We start from the raw sequence: 27,898 nt of genomic DNA on the forward strand, positions 1-27,898 counted from the left end.
ACACATTTCCTACTGGGGACCCAGCCTGCAACCCAGGCATGTACCCCGACTGGGAATCTGACTAGCAACCTTTTGGTTCGCGGGCGGGCGCACAAGCCACTGAGTCACACCAGCCAGGTCTCTATTTTCTAATTTTACAATGAAGTATTTTACTGTTATAGGTTCAGAATGCCTAAATCAGTTTAAATAATGTTATTTTTCTATAGGCTCATATACATAGAAAGCTAAGTTAAAATGACAAGCTTCCCTCATGAACATGAAATCAGGACAAGAGGAGTTAGTTGTATGACTCACAACAAGGAGGCTCAGAATGCAGGGATTGGACATTGTTTGAATGGTATTACCAACTTTTGTTTCTTTGGGATTCTTCCTTTTTCTGTGTTCTATGCCAGTTATCTAGAATCTAGACATCACGTGGTGTTGGGAATGGGGGTGGCACACATGAATAGAAATGTGGGAGACTGAGAAAATGGTGGCCAAATATGTGGAAGCCGAGTCCACTTGCTCTTGTCCCCAACATGGATACTTGGCTGACCTTTCGAAAAATAAACTGAACATTCAACAGAATTTTAGCTAACATGAAGTTTGGAAGCCAAGGAATGCAGAAGATGCCTCACAGTGGAGGGTAAGGAGATTTTATAGGGTGAAGGGGAAATACCCCATGCATACCACCTGCAGCATGGATAGCCTAGTGAGAAATTACAGCTTTGCAGCTCCTTTTCCTCCCAGGGCCGAGAACTCCCCAGACCTGGGCTAGGAGTGACTTGGATACACAAAGTCTGGGAGATGCAGACTGTATACACATAACAGCGAGCAGCACATCCATAGCTGCAGTGGCAAATACCAACTGGGAGAGTGCCAGTGAAAGAGGAATTCTGTCTGCCCCTGGGTCAGGTGGAGGAGGCAGGATGTGACCAGCCATGACTGAGAGACTTTTGGCTTTTTGGAGAGGTGGTGTGTACATACAGCCTGATAGTGACTCAGGACTGCGGTTGTGAGTGCCTAGAGAGACTTTTCAAAAGGGGAATGGAGGTGTGCTGGGCAGAGACCTCCTGTGCAGCTGTACTGCTAGCAAGTGGAAAGAAAGTATTGAGGACATGGTATAATCCCACTGACTGTAGGTGGGCAGAGAGATTGTGGCCTCAGCCTGGTGTGGCAAGCATGCTGGAGGTTGTGCAGAGTGGAGAGTTTGGGACTGTATCTGCTGCAAGCACAGTGGGCTGAGAACTGGGTGGGTAGGAGTGGAGCACCTGAGATTATTTACAGCCAGACAGGCCCCCTTCTTCAGTGGAGATCTATCCTCTGGGAAGGAAGGGTGCATCTCCAACCCCCACCTCTTGCAGAACAGGCAGGACAGGCTCAGGAACCCTCCGCAGGGAGCATATTTGCAAGAGAAAGACAGAAAGAAAAATGCCTAACAGGCCCATTTTGAACTTGCAGGGAGACAAAACATACTTGTTCCTAAGGCTCTGTTCTACTGAGGCCAGCAAAGCAGAGAGATCAGAAATTGGTGCAGCAAGGGGGAGTAAGGGCCTTGCCCAGCCTCAGCGTGCACACAGAGCTGCTATCAGTACCAAGCAGGAAAGAGCTGATCCTCTTACACAGATTGGCCCCTGCCTTGAAATGGACAGTTAGTTCATCAGGAACTATACATTATTGAAAATAAGCTGGGGCAGACCAAGATGGGTGGGGCAGGGGAAACACACCCACAATTTTCCCAGAAGAGTGAATAGTGCCTCCCATGGGAATTCCAGGGATCCCACCCTCCCAGTCACAACAGAAGCTCCCTTTAGAGGCCGGTGAAGCGGATAAAGGTGGTGCTGCCAGAATTACCTTGGGTTACCCAGGGTGGTGCTACCTTGGGACCTTGAGCTGATAAAAAGCCAGAGGCAGATCCAGAAAGAGAAGACAGAAGGTAAACTCCAAACTCTGCTGAAATGAATTCTACCTTGTTGTTCTCCAGAATTTGTCTTATTTTTCCTTTCTTTTGTATAACCTTTTAATATTTATTCTTCTGCTTCAATTGTAATTCAGCTATTCTTTGTTTTTTATTATTTAGATTTTACACTGTTTTTTATTTTATTTTTATTTCAAATCTCACATTGTACCCTTCCCTTGTCTTAGTCCACTTTGCCTTCTTCCTGCACTTTCTTGTTTTCATTGTAAATTTTATCTCCCCCCATGCTACGCCTCATTTCTATTCCTTACTCTTACTATTTCTCCTGTTTATCTTTTCAGTATCATTCTTCCTTCCTTTAGTCAGCTTACATTCTTGTCCCCTTTAGTTATAATTTCCTTATTTTGTTTCCACTTTTATAAATTGTGGTTTGTTTAGCATGGATATTAATGGCTATTGCTGTTCTTCTTCAACTGTATTCCTGTTTGTTCACTATATTTTTTGTATCTCCCATCTCATAGGGTACTTTTCCTCTGTCTTACTCCATTTTGCCTTTCTCCTGCTTTTGATTATTTGAGTTTGGAATTTTATTTTTTCTATCACCTGTTTTCTCAACAGAAACAGGATAAGCCAATAGGGGTTAGTATGAAATTATATCCAGGTAATGAAAAGAAGGGCCTACAACTAAGACTGCTCTATCCAGCAAGGCTCTCACTTAAAATGGAAGGTGAAATAAAGAGCTTCCTAGACAAAAGAATGCTAGAAGAGTACATTTCCACTAGGCCAGCACTGCAAGAGATACTAAAGGGACTTCTGTAAAAAGGAGGAGAGAGAGCTTGCGTGTGTACAAGAAAGAGAGAAAGAGAGAGAAACACAGGTGTGGAAAAATGACAACAAAGAAGTACCTGTCAATAATAACCTCAAGTGTAAATGGACTCAGTACTCTAATCAAAAGACATAGGGTAGTTGAATTGATAAGAAAACACAATCTGCATATATGCTGTCTACAAGAGACCACTTCAGAACAAAAGATCTATACAGTCTGAAAGTGAAGGGATAGAGAAAAAAATATTCTGAGAAAACGAACACAAAAAGAAAGCTGGGGTAGCAATACTTATATCAAACAGAATAGATGTCATAACAAAAGCCATAAAAAGGGATAAAGAAGGTCACTACATAATGCTTAAGGGAATAGTCCAAAGGAGAATATAACCCTTTGTAAACATTTATGCACCCAACATGGGAGCTCCTAAATATATAAAGAAAATATTGGAGGACTTCAAGAAAGGTAGTGATAACAATACAGTTGTCATAGGGGATTTTAACACCCACTGTCAACAATGGATAGATCTTCCAAAGAATGAGTGAGGATACGTGGCACTGAATGACGCTCTGCATCTAATGGACTTAATTGATATATACAGAACCTTTCATACCTAGAAGCAATATATATATTCTTTTCAAATGCACATGGACATTTTCAAAGACAGACCACATGGTGGGATATAAAAGAAACCTCAGCAGATTCAAGAAAATTGAAATCATGTCAAACGTGCCCAGATCATAATGGATTGAAACTAGAAACCAACCTTGAGGAAAAAATACTCAAAACATTCAAATACAGGGAGACTGAATAACATGTTATTAAATAAGGAATGGGTCAACAATGAGATCAAGGAGGAAATGAAAAAGTATCTGGAAGCAAATGAAAATGAACACACAACAACCCCAAACCTTTAGGACACAGTGAAGGCAATACTAAGAGGGAAGTTCATAGCAATAAAGGCCTACCTAAAGAAGATGGAAAAATCTCAAGTAAACAACCTAACCCTACATCTACAAAAGCTGGAAGAACAACAACAAAGGCCAGAACAAGTAGAAAGAAGAAAATAATAAAGATCAGGGCAGAATTAAATGACATAGAGACTAAAAGAACAATTCAAAATATCAATAAATCCAGGAGCTAGTTCTTTGCAAACATAAACAAAATTGACAAACCTTTAACCAGACTCATCAAGAACAAAAGAGGGTATACATTAAACAAAATCAGAAAGGAAAGAGGAGATGTTATAACCAATACAGAAATACAAATAATTGAAAGAAATTACTATGAGCAACTATACGCCAAGAAATTGGCCAATCTGAGTGAAATGGACAAATTTCTGGAAACATATAATCTTCCAAAGCTGAATCAAGAAGAAGCAGAGAGCCTAAATAGACTGATAACAACTAGTGAAATTGAGGCAGTAATCAATGAACTCCTGGCACACAAAAGCCCTGGATTGGATGGCTTCACAGGTACCAAACATTTAAGGAAGAACTAATATCCTTCTCAAAGTATTCCAAAAAATTCAAGAAGAGGGAAGACTCCCAAACCCCTTTTATAAGGCCAGTATCATCCTAATTCCCAAATCAGATAAAGACACAACAAAGAAAGATACTACTAGCCAGTCTCTCTGATAAACATAGATGCTAAAGTCCTCAACAAAATATTGGCAATCCACATTCAGAAATACATTAAAAAGATCATATACCATGATCAAGTGGGACTCATCCCAGGAATACAAAGATGGTACAATATTTGCAAATCAACAACATAATACACCATATAAACCAAATGAAGGAGAAAATTCACATGATCATATCCATAGATGGAGAAAAAACATTTGGTAAAATTCAGCACCCATAAAAACACCCAGCAAAGTGGGAATAGAGGGAGTGTACCTCAACATAATAAAAGCCATATTTAAGAAATATACAGCCAACATGTACTCATCAGGCAAAAACTAAAAGCTTTTCCCTTAAGATCAGGAACAAAACAAGGGTGTCTGCTTGCAAGAGTGGTGCTTTCACCACTTTTATTCGACATAGTACAGGAAGTTCTAGCCACAGTGATCAGCTCAGAAAAGACATAAAAGGCATCTGAACCAGAAAAGAGGAAGTAAAACTGTCATCATTCACAGACGACATGATAGTGTACATAGGAAATCCTATAGACTCCACCCAAAAAATAATCTAATAAGTGAATTGGGCAAAATAGTGGTATTCAAAGTCAATATTCAGAGATAGATGGCATTTTTTCGCAACAGTGAAATACCAGAAAGAGAAACTTGGGGAAAAAATCCCACTTACTATAGCGACAAGAAAAAATACCTAGGAATAAATTTACCCAAGGAGTAAAATACCTGTACTTGGAAAACTATAGAAAATTGAGGAAAGAAATTAAGGAAGATACAGTAAGTGGAAGTGTATACTTGTGGTCATATATTTGAAGTAGTAACATTATTAAAATGTACACACCACCCAAAACAATCTATAGAGTCAGTGAAATTCCTATTAAGATACCAATGCTATATTTCACAGATCTTCAACAAATACTTCAAAAAATTTTATGGAACCAAAAAAAGACTCCCAATAGCCTCAGCAATCTTGAGAAAGAAAAAAGTAGGAAGGATCACAATACTTGACATCAAACTATATTGCAAGACTACTATAATCAAGACAGTTTGGTATTGGCATAAAAACAGACACATAAATCATTGGAACAGAATAGAGAAACCAGAAATAAAGCAAGGTCTCTATGATCAATTAATATTTGACAAAGGGATCATGAGCATACAGTGGAGAAAAGATAGCCTTTTCAGTAAATAATGTTGGGAGAACTAGACTGGTACATACCAAAAAAAAAAAAAAAAAAAAAAAAAAAAGAAACTAGATCATGAACTTACACCATGCACCAGAATAAACTCAAAGTTGATAAAGGACTAAGTATAAGTCATGATATCATAAAAGTCTTAGAGGAGAATGTAGGCAGGAAAATTTATGATATCCCATGTAGTAATATTTTTGCTGAACTATCTCCTAGGCCAAGGGAAACGAGGAAAAAAATAAACAAATGGGACTACATTGAACTAAGAAGCTTCTGTAAGGCTAAAGAAATAATCAAAATGAAAAGGGAACTGACCACATGGGAAAACATATTTGCCAGTGAAATATTGGACAAGTGTTTAATTTCGAAAATGTATAAAGAACCTATACAACTAAACACCAGGAAGACAAATAGTCCAATTAAAAAATGGACAAAGGTCCTGAATAGACACTTCTCCAAGGAACACACACAGATGGCCCATAGATGTTTGAAAAGATGCTTAACATCACTAGCCATCAGAGGCATGCAAATTAAAACTACAGTGAGATATCACCTCATATCTGTCAGAATGGCCATCATTAATAAATCAACAAGTAAGTGCTGGTAAGGATGCAGAGAAAAGGGGACCCTAGTGCACTGTTGTAGGAATGCAGACTGGTGCCATCACTTTGGAAGGTAGTATGGAATTTTCTTAAAAAATTAAAAATGGTATTGCCTTTTGACCCAGTGATACTACTGCTGGAAATGTACCCTAAGAACCCCAAATCATCAGTTCAAAAGAACTTAGGCACCCCTGTGTTCATAGCAGTGCTATATACAATAGCCAAGTGCTGGAACCAGCTTTGTGCTCCTCATTGAGTGAGTGGATCAAAAAACTGGTACATTTGCACAATGGAATACTATGCAGCAGAAAGAAAACTCTACCTTTTGTGACAGCGTGGATGGAACTGGAGAATATTATGCTTAGTGAACTAAGCCAATCAGTGAAAGACAAATATCATATGATATCACCTCTAAGAGGAATCTAATGAACGAAATAAACTAATGAACAAAATAGAACCACAGACATGGAAACATGGAATAGACTGAAAGTGACCGAAGGGGAAGAAGAAGGGGGTTAATGGTGGAAAGAAAGTGAAGGGACTAGACAAAGAGCATGTATGAATAACCCATGGATATGGACAACAGTGTGGGAATCTACTGTGGGAGCAGGGGATGGGATGGGCGGAGGATGGGAAAAGGAAAAAAATTGGGAAAACTGTAGTAGAATAACAATAAAAATGGTTAGATAATAAAAAAATAGAAAAAAAGACTAGAGTGTAGCAACATCCGTGTGCTATGTTATTGATACAGCACCCTGTAGTGAGCAGATCTACTCACTGGAGCATGTGAATGATATTTTACTGATATGTTAAGGCAGATAAACCATTGTGTCAAAACAGGAGCCGCAGCACTAGGCTGACCTTCGTTTGTTTATTTCAGTCATTAAGTGGTTCCCTTTAGGTCCTGTTATTTTCAGATCTGCAGCTTATTTTGACACTATTGACACCATTGATGCCTTAGTAAAATTTATCATGCCATTGTTCATCCTTATTAGGTTTACACATATCATCTTTTTAGTTGATGTTCCTTCTATATCAGTATCCCCTTAATTATTTTTCTTGGTTTTTTTTTTTACATTTTTCCTCTGTTTTCCTTTTTAAAAGCACAGTGATCAGTACTACATATAAGTAATTGTGGTTATTCATTGTTCTTTGGGGTGACTGGGAAACTTTTATATGCCTAGTATTTTGAGGTTGAATTGAGGTCTAGAGTCCTGTTTACCTGAAATTCATCCAAAAATATATTGGCAGTACTTAGTGTACTAAGTACCAAACATAAACTAGGTTTTGTTCACAACCTGCCTTAAAAGTAATCAATTGAAAATGTTAGTTACCCTAGTACAGATTGACAGTTTGTTTCAGGCTGGTTTTTTAAATTTGACCTTAGCCATCACCTTCATATCTTGTTTGCATCTATATGATAAACTGCATTTTATTAATGTTGAGAATGTTATCCTTTGGTGAGTTGACTTTTGTTACATAGTGGTATAATAAAGTTTTCCTGCTAGTAAAGTATTAGAATCAAGTTAAATTGACTAAATTAAGTTATATCTGGTTTCTGTATTAATTTAGGGCACAGGTGGCAAACACAAGGCCCGCAGACCAAATCCAGCCCTCCACCTTGTTTTATTCGGCCCCGCACCTTGTTTCTTGCTGAGCTCCTTGCCCCTAGTTGAGGAGTAGTTACATTTAAACAGACCTAAAATTACATTCAGCCCTTTGAAGGCAACTGTAAGGCTGATGTGGCCTCCCCAGTGAAAATGAGTTTGACACCCCTGATCTAGGGTATATTAGTGATTAAATAAGTTACGTATTTGATTTCATTTGTGATTGCATAAGTGGGCATCTTTTATTACATCTTGTGGTTGTATACTTTTATATTGTTAACTGAAGAATTATAGTTAATATAGTATTATGTGGAAGGTACTGTTTTAAGTCATATATATGTTCATATATGAGATATATGGGTATGTCTTTTTTAGTTTATTTTCATGCCATATCATTATTACCATAATTGTTTATTATATATATTTATATATTAATATGTTTTATGTAGTTATATAAATATACTGTATACTGTAAATATATTTATGTAGTTATATGTGTAAAAAAGATAACCTTTACGTCTTTTATAGTTGAGGGCATTAAAAAGTATAGAAACGTTGAATAATTTGCCAAAGTCATATCCCCAATGAGTCAAGTGAATTTTGTATTCAAACCCAGAACAATTTGTTTCAGTGTCTGTGCTTCTAACTACTCTACTCTACTACTCTTAGCTGCTTCCTAAGGACTAAGCTGATTGTTTGCTTTAATAATAATCTTATGATTACAGTTGTTCCATTGGGATTTTACTAGTTCCTTGCCTGAAGTTTATGTTGTTGGTCATAGTTTTATTATGATGCATGTTGATATAAAATTTTACTTTAGTTAATTTTGTATGGGATTCACATTCTTCATAAGTCTGTGGTTTTTCTTTCATTAAGTCTTGAATATATATAGAAATTATTTTTCATGTATTGTTTCTGCTCACTTTCCTGCCTCCTTCCCTCCTGAGACTCTTATCAAATGCATATTAGACCCTCTTAAGAAAGCACTCATCTTTTTTCTGTTTTCTTTCCTTCATAATACATTCTGTATTACTTATATAGATGCATTCTACATAATTTTTTAATTTGTAGACATTTTTCTGTCTATCTTCCAGTGTCCAGATTTTCTATTCTTTTGTGTTAATCTGATGGCAAACTGAGTTTTAAATTTTGGTTATTTATTTGTTTTTTTAATTTCTTGAAGTTCTTTTGATTTTGTTTAAATTTTATTACTTTGTCATACCTTTCTGTCGGATCTTGTTCTAATTTTCTGTTATCCTTTTATAGTTTGTGTTTCATACAGATATTTTAACACATTTATTGTTTATTTCTTATATCTATAATCTTTTTTGCTTCTGTTTATATTGTGTTTGTATATGTATATGTGTTTCTATCTATATGTCAAACTCAAAAACATTATGTTGAATGAAAAAAGCCAAACATGTACATATAAAACATATACTATATAATGTCATTTATATGAACTACAAAACAAACAAAACATTCAAAGGTGAGAGAATTCAAAAAGGGCTTATCTCTGAGGGAAGGCTGATAGAAATGTTCTAAAGTTTTTTTGAGGTGATAGTTGTGGGGTATATACAATTCAGAATGTTCTGTGACCTAATGCTTATGAACTGCTTTTATATCCCAACTAAAATTTTTAAAAAATATACTGTTGTTACCATTGAAATTTACATTGTCTTTATGTTTTTTTTTTTTACTTTTCTATGACTTCTCTTTAACTTAGAACTTTTACATAATAAGTACATAGTTCAGAGAAGCTGGGAATAAGAAAGAGTCACCATTTCCCTAGTCAGGAATGTTCGGAGTAGATTTTTTTTGCAGGGTCAAAGAGTCAAACATAAAAATTTCTCTAATGATTGACCTAATAGCTACTTAAACTTGTGTATGTTTATGACATTAATTTATTTTACATTGAAATAAATGTATAGTTGATCTAACCTTAGAAAGTCAAAGATGCCTAGTAAAATATTACATTATGTAAGAGCTGGCACCTAGATTTATAACATTTGGAATTGGGGCCTAATGATCTTTTAATAACTTGTTGTTGTTTGTTTTTTAATTAGGAACCCATGAAATCCAGAGCACCACAGCTACATTTGGAATATAGATTCTATAAACAGTTAGGATCTGGAGGTAAAGTCTTATGTTAATTTTTAAATTTGTAACAAAGTGGATTGTCATAATAGCTCTTGATTTCAAAGAATAAGATTTAAATTTAGTTAAAGTGAATAACTTCTTAAAGCTATACTTACTAGATATTTTCTTACTAGAGTCTTAATGTTCCCTTTTTATTTTATATAGGACATTTTTGGAGCTTTTTGTGTTGATACTAATATGAGTAGAGAACTTGTTGAAAAATTTTAATTTGAGAATATAAGATACATCTAGCTTCCATATTTTTAGCCTTTTAAGGATATATAGTTATTAAAATGACATGAAATTGGTAGTGTGCTGACAAAATGGTCCCATAAAATATATATATATATTTTATATATATATATATATATATATATATATATATATATCATAATTCATGGAACCTGTAAATGTCACCTTATAGCAGAGTCTTTGCAGGTTTTAGTAAATTAAGGATCTTGAGATGGGAGATTATTCTGGATTATCTGGGTAGCCCCTAGAGACAGGGTCCAGCAGAAGTAAGGCTTGCTTGAGTGTGGTTAGTAGGGTACATGAATGTCTCGCGTGAGATAGACAGCAATTTGAACATTTCACCTAAAAAATCATATGGTGTGCTTGAGAGTGATATTGTTATGTTACAGAATTGCATGATTATGATTTTGTAATAAAAAAGGGGTATTCTTTGTGCTGGACCCTGTACAATCCCAAATATCCTTGTGAGAGAGGTAGAAGGACATTTTACGTACACAGAAGAGCAGATGGCAAAGTGGCTAAGGATGCAGAGATTAGAGTGTTGTACCTGTAAGCCAAAGAATACTGGTAGCCACTGACTGAAAGAAGCTTCTAGATTTGATTTTAGAAACTCCAGAGGGAGTGTTTATGCCGCCCTCACCTTGATTCAGCCTGGTGAAACTAATTTCAGATTTCTGGCCACCAGAACTTGTGAGAAAAGAAATTCTTGTCATTTTGAGCCACAAGTATGTGGTAATTACAGTGCTGTAGGAAACTTAATGCACGTATATTTTATATAAACTCTAAATCTAAGTAAGATGGATATTTTGTGCCATTGGAAAAAACGAATGAAAAATTCCTGTTTTATGTTGCATTTCTTTTATGTTAAAACTTCTCACAGCACTCCTTTTTCTGTTCACGTCTATTCTACTAACTATAATGACATCATATATACAGTTTCTTACTAGGCAGGGATATTTTAACTGAGGTTTAATAAAATGGAATTTTTTCTTGTGTCTTTTTGTAAGTTCATGTTTACATTCTGGTTGGCAGATTTTCCATGTCTTAATATATTACCAATTTTGCATTTTTTGTAAGAGTATACTTTATAAGAGTAATCATTGTGGGGCCAATGAGTCAACCTTTATATATTAATGTATTTATCATTATAAGCTTCTTATAATGCAGACAGACCTTCAGGAGTTATCAAAATTATCACTGACAACACTTAAAGGATGAGGAAGGAGACTTGACTTGGGGTAGTAAACACAATACAGTATACAGATGATGTATTGTAGAATTGCATACCTGAAATCTATATAATTTTATTAACCAATGTCACCCCAATAAATTCAGTAAAAAATAAAATTTAAAAAAGGATAAGGGGATAAGACTAATAATATGTCAGACCATACGTATTAGGGCTAGGAAGTGACAGAGAGCCCCTAAAAAGCTAGGGGAAAATGTTTATTGGCTTATGTACTAGAAATTGAGGGAAAGGACTTATATATATAAGATATTGTTATCATCAGGACAGTCTTAAGTTTGTCTCTGTGCTCTGCTGTTTTTGTTGTGTGTGTGTGAAGGCTTCATTCTCTGATTAGCCCTTCTTATGAGATGGCAGAAGTGGTTACCAATAGCTTAGCAATGATAAAAACACTACTTTACTAAAAATCCAGCAAAAGTTCCAGGGACTGCATCTTACTGTCTTATTTTGTGTACCATTCCTTTCCTTTTTTTTGTTTTAAATTGTTGTTTAGTTACAGTTGTCTCCATTTTCCTGCCACCACTTTCCCCCACCCCACCCACCCTCACCTCTCACCCTCAGTCCTTCCCTCCCCTCCCCATACCCTGGTTGTCTTTGACCTTGGATCCTTTATACATGTTCCTTGATGACCCCTCCCCTACTTTCCCTGTTACTGCTTTCCCTCCTCCCCTCTGGTTACTGTCAGTTTGTTCTTTATTTCAATGAGTCTCTGATTATATTTTGTTTGGTTGTTTGTTTTATTGATTAGGTTCCACTTATAGGTGAGATGATATTATATTTATCTTTCACTGCCTAGCCTATTTCACTTAGCATAATGCTGTCCAGTTCCATTCATGGTGTTGTGAAGGGTAGGAGCTCCTTTTTTCTTTCTGTTGTGTAGTATTCCATTGTGTAAATGTACATAGTTTTGTTTTGTTTTTTTAAAGATTGTATTTACTTACTTTTAGAGAGAGGGGAAGGGAGAGAGAAAGAGGAGAAGGGAGAGAGAAACATCAATATGTGGTTGCTTCTCATGCATCCCCAACTGGGGACCTGGCCTGCAACCCTTAGGTATGTGCCCTGACAGGGTATCGAACTGGCAACCCTTTGGTTCTCAGGCTGGTGCTCAATCCACTGAGCCACACCAGCCAGGGCTGTACCATAGTTTTTTGATCAACTCATTTACTGATGGGCACTTAGGTTGCTTCCAGCACTTGGCAATTGTAAATTGTCCAAATTTAGAGCCTGTGCTTATCTCTAGAGCTACTTGAAACTCAGGGACTGGGAATGGGGAGAGGTAGTAGCCTAATGGGAAATTGAGACATTACCAAAAAAGGAGGATTGGACGCTGAGAGAGAGTGACAACAGTGCTATCTACTTAAGTAGTAAAACTACTACCATTTGGAAAACTAGGAATGAATACTTATTTGGATAAGAATGAATAAATCAGTTTAGAACTTAGGGAGTCATTGAGTTGAATTCCAGAAGTGCACTTTCATAATGATATTCTTTGCCTTTTTATCTTTACAAGTTATGTCAGCGATAGTAATAAAAATTAAGTACTTGAATGCCATAGGGCTGCAGTGTTACATGGAACTCCTGGGACTGCCATTTACAGGGTGGTCTATGTATACGAGGGTGCTCCCCTGTGCTCCATGGCATAGCATTCACAGAAATTGGAGTATGAGTGGTATTGCCGCAAGGTGTGCATTGTGGTGACTCTGAAACACTGACAAGTGTGGGTATCATTGAGTATTTCATGTAAATCATGTGAATGTTAGTTTCTTATTAATGTTATCAATAATAAATTTTGTAAACGGTTTTGAATACCCATGTGAGCTTTCTGAAAAAAAACAAGAGAGTTTATTTGGGGAAAGACTTTTGACTTCAAAATAATTTGACCTTGGAATTGATATTTGAAAGGATTATATTTTCAGACTACTCCTAATCATAAATGGTCCGTTCAAGATAATTTAACCTACATTTCTCTTAACTGTATTTAAGGTGTCATTTCGGTAGCAACTTTCTTATTAGTGTTTTCTTTAAAAATATATATATCAGCCCTGGCTGGTGTGGCTCAGTGGATTGAGTGCGAGCCTGTGAAGCAAAGGGTTGCTGGTTCGATTCCCAGTCAGGGCACATACCTGGGTTGCAGACCAGGTCCCCAGTAGGAGACACATGAGAGGCAACCACACATTGATGTTTCTCTCCCACTCTTCTTCCCTTCCCCTCTCTAAAAATAAATAAAATATTTTAAAAAATAAAAAAAATAGATATATTTAGTCTATGGCCTTACCACCCTGAATGTGGCTGATCTCATCTGATCTAAGAAAAATAGATATATTTAATATCTATTTATATACTCTATATCTAGAGTATATAAAGAATTTCTAAAACTTAACAGTAAAAATACAAACAATCCAATTCAAATATGGGCAAAGGAGTTGAATAAATATTTCTCCAAAGAGGATATACAGTGGTTAATAAGTGCATGAAAAGATGCTCAATATCATTAATCATTAGGGAAGTGTAAATCAAAACCACAAAAACATACCACTTCACATTCATTAAGACTGCTGTTACCAAACAAACAAAAAACTAACCAGAAACCAGATAACAGATGTTGGCGTGAATGTGCAAAATTGGAATCTTTGTGCATTGCTGGTGGGAATGTCAAATGATGTGGCTGCTGTGGAAAACAGTGTAACTGTTCCTCAAAAATTTAAACAATTATTATTTGATTCAGCAATTTCACTTCTGGTCATATACACAAAATAATTGAAAGCACGACCTGAAACAGGTATTTGAACATCCACATTCATAGCTGCATTATTTGCAGTAGCCAAAAGGTCAAAACAAACCAAGTGTATGGATGAATGGATAAACAGAATGTGGTATATGTGCAGTGGAGTATTATTCAGCCCTATAAAAGGAAGGACATTCTGATACATAGTAAAATATACATGAATCATGAGGACATTTTACTAAGTGAAATCAGCTATTCAGAAAAGGACAAATACTCTGTGACTCCCCTTATTCAGGCACCCCAAGTAGTCAGATTCATAGAGATATAAAGAAGGATGGTTACCAGAAACCGAGGGGAGAGAAGAATAGGAAATAATTGTTTAATGGGATGAGTAGAAGTGATGGTTGCACAACAGCATGAATATCCCTAATGCCACTGGACTGTACACTTAAAAATGGCTAAAATGATAATTTTATATAATGTATATTATATCACAATGAAAACAAATAGAAAATAGATTTATATTCAATTATTTAGTGAGATATTTTTGAAAATATACACTATCTAGTGTGGGTTTGGATCCTTTGGATCCTCCTGTAAGTTCACATGTCTCTTTTTCTTCAACTTCCCTGACAATATTCCTTTTTTCTCTCATTTTTTTACTGAAACTGTTATATGCACATAGTTGGGATTGTACAACTTTTCTGCAGTGTGAATATGAGGCTCTGGCTCTTTATATTTCTTAGCTTTCCATAGGATTGGAGTATTGTTGTATACCTTTATCACTTTCTGTGATAGCAAAAATTTAATGTATTGAATAATCTTGTTTTGTTACATCTATTCAGCGTTTTTTGAGTAAAATGAAGATTTAGATTTGGGAGTCATCGGCACATAGGTGGTTTTTCAAGCTAAGGGAATGAATGTGATCTCCCGGGGGAAATACAGAACATGACAATAGAGGGGGAACAGGCAGAATTATTATGCTGACCACTGCATTGAGTAGGAATGAATTTGACTGTCAGTAACAAAAATCATCACAGCAATAGCTTAAACAAGTAAAGGGATATTATGTGAGGAAAAATAAACAAGGAGTTCTGAGGCGGACAGTACAAGGTTCAGCTAGCTACTTAAGGTAAGGATTATTAGGCTCTCTCTAACTTACTGCTTCTATTTTCAGTATGTGGCTTTCATATTTATTGTCCTGGATATTTTGTACTGGGGGGAAGGAGGAAAGAATGAAATTACAGTCTATATAAAGACAATGTCCAGTTCTTTATGTCGTCTCCATTCTTAAAATCTAGTCAAATATGTATATAACTACTGGAATCAGAGATGCTAATATACCTAGAATTATTCTCCCTATCTTCTTTTCCCCTTCTCCAATGATGTTTTTCTTCCAAAAAACCTGTTTTCCCTCTGGATTATCTCAGTCCATTAGTGGCACACCCTTTAAAGCTGAAAATGTTAGTCACCTTTGATTTTGGCTTTTTGAGAAGTAATAACGAAATTCGGTTCTGTCTCTTCTCTCAGTCTCCTTGTCACTTTTTGTTGAAGTGGGCCTTCTGTTGTGCATCTCACCTCTTTCTTTCCTTCTTTTCTTCAGAGGGTTATTATTTAGCATAAAATCCAAATTTGTCTTTTTACTGATTCACTTTTTAGTTGCATTTAACTTACTATTCCTTGAATAGATCTTATTATTTTCATGTGTGTATTATTTTCAGAATGTCTTTTTTTTTTTTAATTAATTTTATTTAGTTACTTGTAATGAATTTCATCTTCAGGCCCCAGCTAAATATCACTCCTTTTGCAGTGCATTTCATAACATCTGTTTGTTTCTCTCCAGGAAAGCTGCTTCTTTGATCCAAAATTATTTTGAATATATTCTTATTTTTATCATATCATAATGTTATTATTTACTATTTGCTTATATTTGTCTCCAGAATTGCCTAAAGCTTTTTAACTTCTGTCATTATATGTTTAAAGTTTGATTTTAATACTTTACAAAATTGTTATTAAATTTTGAGTTTCTGTCTGACAAAGCAGCACAGTCATACAATTCAAAATATATTTAATTAATTTTATTTTTATTTTCCTGTAAGTAGATAAATCTAATTTTGCATTTTAGAGATGTAGCAATAGAAGGAAAAATTAGTTACATATATTTTTAATGGTTTATTTTTTATTGTATTTTTTCTATTAGCATTTATCTTTGTTACATCCTCTTCTACCTCCAAGTGACATTTTTTAAATTAATGGAAATGGTAGAGCAAAGAGATAGGCAAATGGTTAATTAACTGAACTGTACAATTCAGTCATCTAAAAATTATCACTTCACAGAGTAGGATTGGTTTTAATTCTTAGAATTAATTTAGTTTTTGTGTGTACTTGAAAAAAATTTAGTTGAGTTGTTGATACTTTATGAAAATGCTTGGGACATATTTTGAAATTTATGGGGCAATTTTCTTTGAAGATTTGTGATTCTGAGTAATGCTTTTCCATGTTTAATTATTTCCTTGATATTAGATGGTTTTAAATAGGTGATACTGGGGGGGACATTGCAATTATTTCTTGGAATTTCTTTATCAAGCTGATACCTTTATCACAGAAAGTAAAATAACTACTTTTTGTGTCATAAATTATTACTTATCAAAGGAAGTAAAATAATCTTTTCTGTCATAAATTACTGTTCATAGCAAATCTCTAACTATAGAAATGATATTAAATATACTTTTTGAGACCATGCATATATTAAAGCATTGTTTCTTAAATAAGTGAGTGGCTTGACTTTTTTATGTTCCCTGAATTATGATGTTCTAAATAATATGTAATTTGATAATAGCAGCAGTGGCTGTTTCTAAAATTATACCTCTGTATAGTATTGCCTTCTAAGAGCTGTTAAAAAAGCTTCTCTTCCTTCCTTGTACTGATTCCTCTGCCGTCTTGGTTCATGCTTTGTTAAAAGGGCAGGATATATGTGTTCACTTTTTGTTTTGCCCTGGTTTATAGATGCCTTTATTTTCATATTCTTTTCAGTACAATTTAGCTCTGTCTGTTAACTAATAAATGAGTGTTGGTAATTCCACAATGGATGGCAGTTTTATCATACTACTCACTGTTGAGAAAAGTTCTGTGAAATAGTATTAGTATTTTAAAAAAATTTTAGTTGTTGTTCAAGTACAGTTTTCTGCCTTTTACTACCATCCCAGCACACCCCCCCAGCTCTCTTCACTTCCCTCCCATTTCCAACCCCTCTTGTTTTTGTCCTTGTGTCCTTCATACTTGTTCCTGAAAACCCTTCCCCTTTTCCCTTGAAATTCCCTCCCTTCTCCCCTCTGGTCGCTGTCAGCCTGTTCTCTATTAGCCTTTTAAACATGGGTGTACACTTTCGGTAATATCTAAAATTCCCTTTATTCACTGAGTTGCCAGATTAGATTTTTCTCTGATCATGTTTAAGAAATTGCTCTTTTTATGTAGAAGTGTCTGTTTGAGAAAATGGAAAGAAAATATTGTAAAAATCATGGAAGTTAAGTGAGTAAACTAATTGTAATATTACCTACTGTATTTTGATATCAACAAAAATAATGAAGAATACTGTGTGGTTAGTGGTTAGTGTAGACTTAATCTTAGCCCTGGTAACCAACAGTTTGTGTAGCAGATTCTTGGAGTTCCCTTTTCTGTCTTAGCTTAATTGCTTTGAGGAGACATCTTAAGGATATGTAATACTTCTAATTCTTTATAGAGGACTCTTCTGTATGAGAATTTCTGTAAGTTATGCATTGCTGGACTTGTACTAATTTATATGTGCACTGGTACTAGTAGATGGAAGTGGACAAAGTTTTCCTGTTAAAGTTATAGTTTATAGAGAATGTGTAAATTTAAGGGATGCTGTAGTATGCATTCTTTAAATAAGTTCATTTTGTTTATATGAAGTAGGTATTAGGATAGTTGTGTGTTATGTGATAATTATAGTATTTTAGTGATTAATTAATCACATAAGAATCACAAATAAAAAGAAACTTTACTTTTTGAATAAGCTATGACTAAATAGAGAGGAAGGATTTAATTTTCTAAAAATACAGCATCATTTTTATAATTTCCTATTTAATAGTAAAAAGATAGAAAGCAAAAAAAACATGAAAAACAACATGTTGATTTTATATTTTATTTAAAAAAAATTTAAATATAAAGGAGCACATTGGGAGAGGAAGATGTTTGTAAGATTGAAGCTTAGCAGTAAAAATGATAGATTGTTGTTTTCTTAATTATTTAGGCCCCATGGGGAAAACTGAATAATGAATAACATAATGTAATATAATATTCACATGGTATTAATTGAATATTGTAATAGAGAATAACTACTTGTAACATTTTTAATGTTCTTTAAAATTTAGAATAATTTCTAAATTTATAAATAAGATTATTACAGAAAGGACTGTTGCTTTTTTTTTTTACAGTGGGGCAGCTCTATGCTTTTTATTTGGGGTTAACTGATAAAATTTTACTACTAAATGTGGATGCTGTGGTATTTTAATAGAATAACTGTTACCAACTCTAGAACTCATTTTACCTGTTTATATCAGAGCTTACTATTCAATTAGGACAACAATTCTCAAATTTTTGGTCTTGGAGTCCTTTATACTCTTAACATTTTTTGAGGATCCCAGAGAACCTTTTTTTGTTGTAGGTTATAGGTGTTGATAGTTACCATTTGAGAAATTAAAATATAAACATAGAAATATTGCTACATTTATTTAAAGGCAACAATAATAATATTTTAAAATCACATCTCACTGTATATTCCAAATCAAAAAAATGTGAGAAAAGTGGCATTGTTTTACATATTGTGGTCATCTTTTTAAGGTCTGACTTAGTAGAAAACAACTAGATTCTCGTATCTTTTTTTGTATCCAGTCCATTACCAGATTACATCATGTAGCCTCTGGAAAACTTGACTATTCATTGTGGGAGAACAGAGTAAAAAACATCTTGGTGTTATTATAAAAATAATTTGATGTCACTGACCTCCCAAAAGGTCCTCATGGACTGTCTGTCTCTGTCCCCAAGTCTCTCTAAACCATATGTTGAGAACTGCTGAGCTAGGAGAATAAGCATTTGTGCTAAAGGTTAAGAATGCCTTAAAGTAAAACTGCCTTGGGAAAGAACATAGTCTATGTGATAATTCTGTACTTTGTATTTGTAATCATAATTTAGGTTTTCTTAACTATTTCTGTATGATTTAAATTTCCCAAGAGGGATATTAATTTATTTGTTTTAGTATCTTCTATATGAATACTACTTAACATGAAAATGGAAAGAAATGTGATATTATTTCTTTAAAGGTATGCTTAACTCTTATCTACATATAAGGAACTGAATGAAGTATTTCAATACCTAGCACAAAGTACTAAGCACTGTTTAAGAAGGTTAGACCTCCTAATGTTGTTTTGTGACTTAAATTAATTAATGTTGTTTGGTCACTTAAATGGAATGCTGAAATATAAAATGAAATGTTTAGTAAAATTAATTCGGGTAGGATAAGTGTAAGATTGTATTTTCCAGTAATATGTAAATTTTGTATTCTGGCCTCTTCTTAAGCTTTGCTTGGGGGAAGAATATACTTGTCCTGAAAATTATGTCAGTGTGGCTTAGATGGTTGGAACATCATCCTGTGGAGTGAAAGATTGTGGGTTTGATTCCCAGTGGGTTGATCCCAGGCACATACCTGGGTTGTGGGTTCAGTCCCTGGTTGGGGCATGTACAAGAGGCAACCAGTTGATGTTTCTGTCTCACATTGGTTTCTCTCCTTCCTCCTCTCTCCAAAAATCAGTAAGTGTGTCTTTGGGTGGGAATTAAAAAAGAAAGAAAGAAAGAAGGAATATTAGGGATGCCAGTAAGCATCCCTGAAAAATACTGATGTTGGAAATTATAAGAGCTTTGATGAATCAGAGTGACTTTTTATAGTGAGTGGTTTGAAAAATAATTTCGGAACAGTAGGAATTATACTTGAAAATTCACTGGATATAAAAACAAATACAAAAGCTTGCTTTTGCCCATGAGTTTGATTACATTCATGCAATTCAGTAGCCAGATACTTTGATCTGGAGTTGCAGCTAGTAATTTAACACCTTTATTGCTCTTCCTCCTAAGCCTTCTTTATGAGCCTTTTTCTTCTCCAGTACCCACCCCACACTTCTGCCACTTCCCAAAATACTCTTCCTTGTGTTCTTTACTACCATATTTATATTGCTGTGGTGGTTTTGTTTTGTTTTTGCTTAGCATGTTCCCTAGCCCCTGTTTGTTAGTTGCAAACTTTCCTTACTTTTAACAATTTAATTTGTTTGCTCAGTCTTAAAAAACTACCCAGACTTGTCCTTGGATATGAAATCCTAGTTTGGTCTTTACAGGATTGGCTTTACATTCTGATTTTTAAAAAATTTATAACTCATGATTCTTTATCTCAATTACATAAAAGTAGTGTTGGAATACATTATTAATAGTTATGTAGGAAGTTTCTTTATTCATTGACTCACAAAATAGTATGTATTTCAAGGTTTCATTCAGAGCTAGGTCATCTTTTTTTTCACCAAAGGTTTGTACTGAGTAATATTTTAAGGTAAAATTACGTTGTATGATAAAGATGAAGTATTTTTATTCACACTGGAGACTAAATGTCTGTTTAATTTACTGATTGAAATGTAATGCTGCTTATGAAATTTAACCATCTTGGATAATGTAGAGGTACATAACTTTGGGACTTTGAAACTATTCAAGGAAGGAAATTTTGAAGAAAATTGAAGTAGTTCCTTTTTGTCTGTTTACTGGTTTTTTTCATGGAGTTATTTTAGAAACCCAAAGGTATAGTATGTATATGCTTGATGGAATATACATGTTAGGTACATGATCTCCTCCCAACAATGAGATGGGTGTACATGAAATATAACAGTAGATTTACCTCACATACCTTTCCTTGGCTATGAGAAATTCTGTGTGAATAATTATTAATTTGGGTCATGCTTAATAGATATAGTTTGAAAAAAAGGAGACCTGAAGGTTGGATAAAAAGTTTGATAACTTGGATGGCAGAACTAAATCTGAGCCTTAAAATGCATCTCTTTGTTCCTTCTGTTAGGGAGGTGTGGTGAGAGGGAGAAGAAGCCAAACTTACATTGTAGAGTCTGAATAGTATACTTTGCTTTGTTTCTAGGAACTCCAAAATGAAGTTAATAGTTGAGAGTAGAGGTAAGGCTGTATAACTTTGAAGATTAGAGAAATTAGTTAGTGTTTGAGAAATACTAATTCAGTTGCTGTTAATATATGGATTAAATAAATGTGGTTTAAATCTTTTTCTAATTCAAGTTTTTCTTTGTGGTCCCAGAAAAATTTAAAAAATGTACATTTAATTCTTGATTGCAAAAATAGCATGTGTTTTTCATAAAAAATTGGAAAAGTTTAAAAAATATGAAAGAGTAGGTAGGAATCACCTGTGCTTCCAAAATGGATATGACATAATTTGTCTAATTAGTTCGAGATTGATGGATGTTTAGGTGGTTCCCTATTGTTTTTTACTGTTATAAGTAGTACAGCTTTAACATCACTGTATGCATAGTTTTGCTTCCTTTGAAAAGAATAGGGTAATTTTCCTCCAAGTATGTACCAGTTCATGTTTTTACCAACAAGATTTTAACTCACAATTTTGTGAACCTTGGTTAATAAGTTAACTTTTAAATTATGAATATTTTTTGATACTGTACCAGTACTTGACAAGTGGCTGTTTCTTAAAGGTCAGTTGCAGTATAGAGTTAGAAGCCATAGGAAAAAAACAAAATACTTTTTCTGGTCTCTCTTACAGTAAAATATCATACTTCAATAGATCAATTTTCCGTGCATGGTTTTGTAAATGTATGCATTGGTGACTGGAAAATACTGGCTTCCTAAGTTAGGCAGATTCTTCAAATGCAGATACTGACACATTTCATATCCCAAATTAAATTGTAATAGCTAACATCATCCCAATTTCCTTAGAAAAGGTTTGTTTGTTTAAGTATTGGGAAGCTGTTAAGTCCATCCTGGCAGATATAAATTTTGCAGAATTCTAATATTTACTTGAAAGTGTGAATTTTATTATCAGTAACAAATAGTAAAAACAAATAGTTTTTAAAAAATTAACAGACTGTTCACTTTTGAGAATGCCATTCATTCATTCATTTTGCTGTGTTGCATTGTTGAATAAAAGAAGTAAAAGTGGATATCTTTTTCTTGTTCCTAGTCATAAATGGAAGCATTTACTTTTTTTTACCTTCAGGTTTGATGTTAGCTGTGAGTTTTTCTTAGATGCCCTTTACGAAGCTGAGGAAGTTACTTTCTGTTCCAAATTTGCTGAGAGCTATGGTAGATGCTTTTCAGTATCTATGAAGATGATCTTACATTTTTAACATTTATCCTGTTATTACGGTGAAGTACAATCGATGGATTTCTGAGTGGTAACTTAAATCATCCTTGATCTTGGCATCTCGTTTACGTTTAATCTGTAATGTCCAACCCAGTCCCAAACAGATATAGTGGAAGTTCAAAAAGCATTCATTAAATTAATTAAGACACTGAAATTTCATAAGTGGTTTTCCATTTTTTAAAACCTTTGAAAAAGATCAGTCATTTAATAAACCAAAATATATTGCTACTTTATTCAGTGACCATTTCACAATAACTTCAACTATTAAAAATATAGATGGGTGACTCAGAAGGAAGTAGAAAAGCTCTTTGACAATCCTTCCATTGAAACACTTTAGAACCTGTTTATTCTCTAAATAGTTCCAACAAGCTTGATGATCTGGTTTCCTTGTACCTAGATCAGAAGCAACAGACTGAGTGGAAATGAGTTATTAGAGATTGCCAAATTAAGAATCCAAAATTAAAAACTCCATGGTATAGAGGGGGAAAAGTCATTGTAGAAATGATTTTAAAAGCTTAGTAGCTGAGGACTATTGTTAAGTTTTAATTACTGCTCTAGGCTCTTAATGTATATAGCTTAGTAAAAGCAGTATTTCAAAGTTGAAGTAAACTTGAGTATCTCTCATCTCTTTGTACACATGTGAGGAGTAGATCTGACACACGTATGATAAGAGTAGCCCTATGATAAGAGTGGCTCACACTTAGTGATTCCCAGTGGCAAGAGGAAATGTGTGTGTGTATGTGAGAGAGAGAGAGTGAGAGAGATACGGGGGCGCTAACACATATACACATGAAGGTATATGACAATCTCTTTTTCTGGGGAGGAGACCATGTATGCAATTTGAACTTGTCCTTGTCCCCTCCCTGTGCTGTGATTATATTATCTTACCTCCTTCAGATACTCTGTGCCTTGTTAAAATAAATAATATTCAATAGTGATAAATATTCAAAGTGATAAAAAACAAGAATAAACTTGTTTCCCAAACTATCTATTTTTAAAAGAATGAGAAGGTTTTATTTCCTATGAAACATTTGTTTCCCTTGTAAAAAATGAACAAACCACTTGTAAGTAAATTAGAGATTTAAGGTGGAAATTCATTTCCTCATAAGTAAATAGGTAAGTGCATTGTTAAGATAAATTGATCACTTTGTTTATTGGGAGTCTTTTACTTCTGAAAATAAAATACAGATGTTCTGTTCATTTAGACTTTATACTTGGAGTTTGATTGTTTTGTGTTGTTGAATAACAAACTATTTAGTAACTAGTGGTATAGAAGAAGAGACTTTATTATCTCCCAGTTTCCATGGGTCAGGAGTCCAGGTATAGCAGGATCCTCTGTTGAGGGTCTTGCCAGGCTGAAATCAGGGTGTAAGGCCAGAGTGCAGTCTTACCTGAGGCTTGGTTCTCTTCCAAGCTCACTGGTTATTCCCAGAATTCAGTTTTTCATGGCTATGGGACCAAGTTCTTCAGTTTCTGTAGTCTGCCCACCATTCCCTGGCATGTGACTTTCTCTACACCATGGTAGTTTGTTCATTTAAAGCTAACAGGAAAGCTCTGCTGCTTTGAATCTGATCTCTGACTTCTAGCCCCTGTTTTTAAAGGACTTACCTGATGAGGTCAGGCCCACGAGAATACTCTGTTTTGATTAAAGTCAACTGATAGAGGTATTCTGTCACCTTTGCCATATAACATAACCCAGTCACAAGTAAAATATGGGGATTTTGCCCGTGCTTAGCAGGAGGAGATTATATGGGATGCATACACCAGAGGATGGGAATCTTGGAAGCCAACTACAGCATTCTGTCTACCATAGGGTTATTAAAGAGAACAGTGGCTCTTTTGTTAAGTAAAAATCAAATCTTTCCTATGTGCCAAGCATTTCTCTAGGTCGTGGTAATATAAGGCTAAAATGTCCAGTTCCTGTCCATGGTGAGAAACCAACAATGAAGCACTGTTTGTAATACAGTTCAGTCACGTAGCTGAAGTAGAGGTGTAACCAGGCTACCCTGTTCAGCAGGAGAAGGCTAGGTCTGCGAAAGTTTATTATGTGTATGGGAAATGTGAAACAACTAGTGTAGTTCTTGAAACTAAAAAATTGTTTATTGAATTTCTAGGATATAAAGTTTGATGTTGGAGATGAGGAAATTGTTAAAAGCCTTTTTTCTCTTTCCCCTCAGATGGTATACCTCAAGTTTACTATTTTGGCCCTTGTGGTAAATACAACGCCATGGTGCTGGAACTGCTGGGACCTAGTTTGGAAGATTTGTTTGATTTGTGTGACCGAACATTTTCTCTTAAAACAGTTCTCATGATAGCTATCCAACTGGTGAGTAAAGCAGGATGCTTTGAAGTTGTTTCAGCAGTTGTGTGGCTCTTTGGCCACATATTTATATTAAAAGTTTCATGTTTTGTTACATTATCTTGCAGAGCATTCAATCTAAAAATGTTTCTGCTTTAAATAGTATTGCCTTTTTAGGATGCATACAACTTAAAATAACTGAATCGGGTGTATTTTATTTATATGAAAGAATTAATATCATATTGCTTTCATATCAGAATGCTAACGTAGTTTGAGAATTAACTTGTTTCCCGCACTTTTTATTTAGAAGATGAATACTTGAGAAAAGAGAAGTTTCAGTCAGACACATGGATTCTAAATCTTGGCAATAAATCCTAATAGCTGCGAAAAAGAGGAAACAGACTAATGAGAGAGACCTCTAAATTATTTAAATTTCAGGGAATCTGGGGGTAACAAGGTAGAGGATGATTTTAAGGCAGTTTTGAAATAAATGCCAATAGAAGTATGCCACAGAAGCCTTAAAATTGTTTTTTATCCATTGACTTATTAATCCCAATTCTAAAAATTTATCTTGTTGGAAGTATTCAGATATACTTAAAGCTTTCTGTGCACAAATATTGGTTATAAAGTGGAAAACAACTCAGATGTACAGAATTAACAGGATTTGCTGAATAAGTTGTTAGTGATAAAATAGTAAAACTTAAGGTAATACATATTTTAATACAAAGTATGTAATAAAAGAAAGTTTCATGATCTGGAAAATGCTCATAATATCTCGTTAATTAGAAGTATAGGTCATAGAATATTGTATATGATCCAAAACTTGTTAAAAAGCTAAAATGGCCTGAGTGACTATCCGTGTCCATTTCATTGTCAACCATGATTCACTAAATGATGCAATTTTAATTTTCTTCTTTGTAATGTTCTGTTTTGTGACAGCTTGTATAGAGAACATTATTGGAGAATATATAAAATAATAAAAATGTACTGCATCATTAGAGTTACATTTGAAAGTCTTCTAATTTCAAGATAATTTTAAATGTTTCACACTTAAGGGAAAAAGGAAAGAACAAGTTACAAAAAGAGAAAAAGACTAAAGGGTGCTCTGTTCATTGTTTTTATTTAACAGTTTAGATTCTTTAAATTTTTAAAATATGAAAGTAAAAGTTGCTTGAGTATAGAAGTGATGAGGAAGAATAAATTGCAACTTTGTGAATATGTCTGTTTATACTTTTGAATTCAAGATTTAGTATTGATAAAGCTTTTTGCCTTTATAATGTAGCATCCTGTGAACGTATTGATTGGATCAGGCTTACTGATATGAAAGGAATTCATAAAATTCAAGCACAGTCATTTATAAGTGACCTTAATAGTAAAAGCAGGTATTTTTAATATAACCAGACATATATTTGAGAAACTGTTTGCTGATGTTATGTTACTTTTAAAGTGTTGAAACAATTTTTTTCTTTATGTTGTTTTTATTGTCAAAGTTATATTGCATCTATCATGCTTTTTATGGTAGTCAAAGCCTCAAATCAAGTTTATCTCCTCCTTTTTTTGAATCAAGATTTCTCGCATGGAATATGTCCATTCAAAGAACTTGATATACAGAGATGTGAAACCTGAGAACTTCTTAATAGGACGACCAGGAAATAAAACCCAGCAAGTTATTCATATTATAGATTTTGGTTTGGCAAAGGAATATATTGATCCAGAGACAAAGAAACACATACCATACAGAGAACACAAGAGCCTTACGGGAACAGCTAGATATATGAGCATAAATACACATTTAGGAAAAGGTACGTGTACCTTTTTTTTTTTTCAGTAACTATTCTAACTGTGAGTTTTTATTTGTTGTTATGGTTTAGTTTTTGTAGGTTTAATTGCTTTTATTACAATTTATATTTACCACATCTAGGTAGAGTTTATTTATTTAATAAAACATTTAAAAAATAAGTTGCTCTAAACATGGATGGAACTGGAAAGCATTATGCTGAGTGAAATAGGCCAGGAGTTGAAAGACAAATACCATATGATCTCACCTTTAACAGGAAGCTAAACAACAAAACAAACAAGCAAGCAGGATAAAAACAAAGACACTGAAATAGAGAACAAGGGGACAGTGATCAGAGGGGAGAGGAAAGGGAATTTAAGGGGGGAAAAAGGGGGAGGGATTTGGAGGAACAAATAGGAAGGACACAGGGACGAGAACTAAGGGGTGGAAATGGGAGGGACGTGGGAGGACAGGGCGGGGGAGGGGCTGGGATGGGAGAAATAGACAAAAAACTGTACTTGAAAAATAACTAAGTAAAATTATTTAAAAAAATAAAAAAATAAAAAATAAAAATAAGTTGCTCTAGAGTAAAGTGAATGATAGATATCCTTGCATTCACTGTATCTTTTTTTAATATAACTTGAAATGTTCAACTTTGATATAGTTAGAGTGATTGATTTGATTACTTCTGTTAAAGGATATGAAAGAATACTTACTTCTAATTGAATTTAGTGTGTATATAAGTTTTTGACTGAGACTGGAGTTCTCTGATACAATTAGCCAGAGAGATAGCAAACTGCCTAATACATTTAATGCTAAGAGTACATACCGTAATGGTACTGTTTATTATGTACTAGCTATATATGACTTTGGTTTCCATTTTGTAAAACAGATAAAATAATATCAACCTCACAGGGTTTCTTATAGCTTTTTTTTTCTTGGCCCTGGACCAAACATTTTACTTATTTGTCATATGTCTTTAGTTTCTTTTTTTCTGGAACATTTTCTCACCCTTCTTTATGGTTCCTGACTTTAATATTTTTGTGGAGTACAGACTATTCTGTAGAATGCCCTCAGTATGTATCTATCTGATATTTTTTCATGATTATCTTTAGGTATGCATTTTTAGCACAAATATCATAAAAGTGATGTGTTTTTAGAGCATCAAGTCAGGAGGTACATGATGTCAGTTGGTTCCAAGTAGCTTTGATGATTTGTTTGGGGTAGTGTCTGCTAAATTTCTCCACTCAAAATTT

General features: G+C 34.3%; 1 protein-coding gene across 10 annotated transcripts in view; it reads left to right on the forward strand.

The window, feature by feature from the left end:
* The window catches only part of CSNK1G3 (casein kinase 1 gamma 3), a 103,256-nt gene that overhangs the window by 35,780 nt on the left and 39,578 nt on the right, over nucleotides 1-27,898 (forward strand). For all 10 annotated transcript variants that reach the window (XM_037138234.2, XM_037138236.2, XM_037138238.2 and 7 more), the window contains exons 4-6: nucleotides 9,822-9,891; nucleotides 24,744-24,892; nucleotides 26,433-26,667. In XM_037138234.2, coding sequence (XP_036994129.1) covers nucleotides 9,822-9,891; nucleotides 24,744-24,892; nucleotides 26,433-26,667 — 454 coding nt within the window. The remainder of the gene's footprint in view (nucleotides 1-9,821; nucleotides 9,892-24,743; nucleotides 24,893-26,432; nucleotides 26,668-27,898) is intronic.

This window comes from Artibeus jamaicensis, unplaced genomic scaffold (assembly GCF_021234435.1).
Source record: "Artibeus jamaicensis isolate MK-2021 breed Jamaican fruit bat unplaced genomic scaffold, CSHL_Jam_final contig_402, whole genome shotgun sequence".
NCBI lineage: Eukaryota > Metazoa > Chordata > Mammalia > Chiroptera > Phyllostomidae > Artibeus > Artibeus jamaicensis.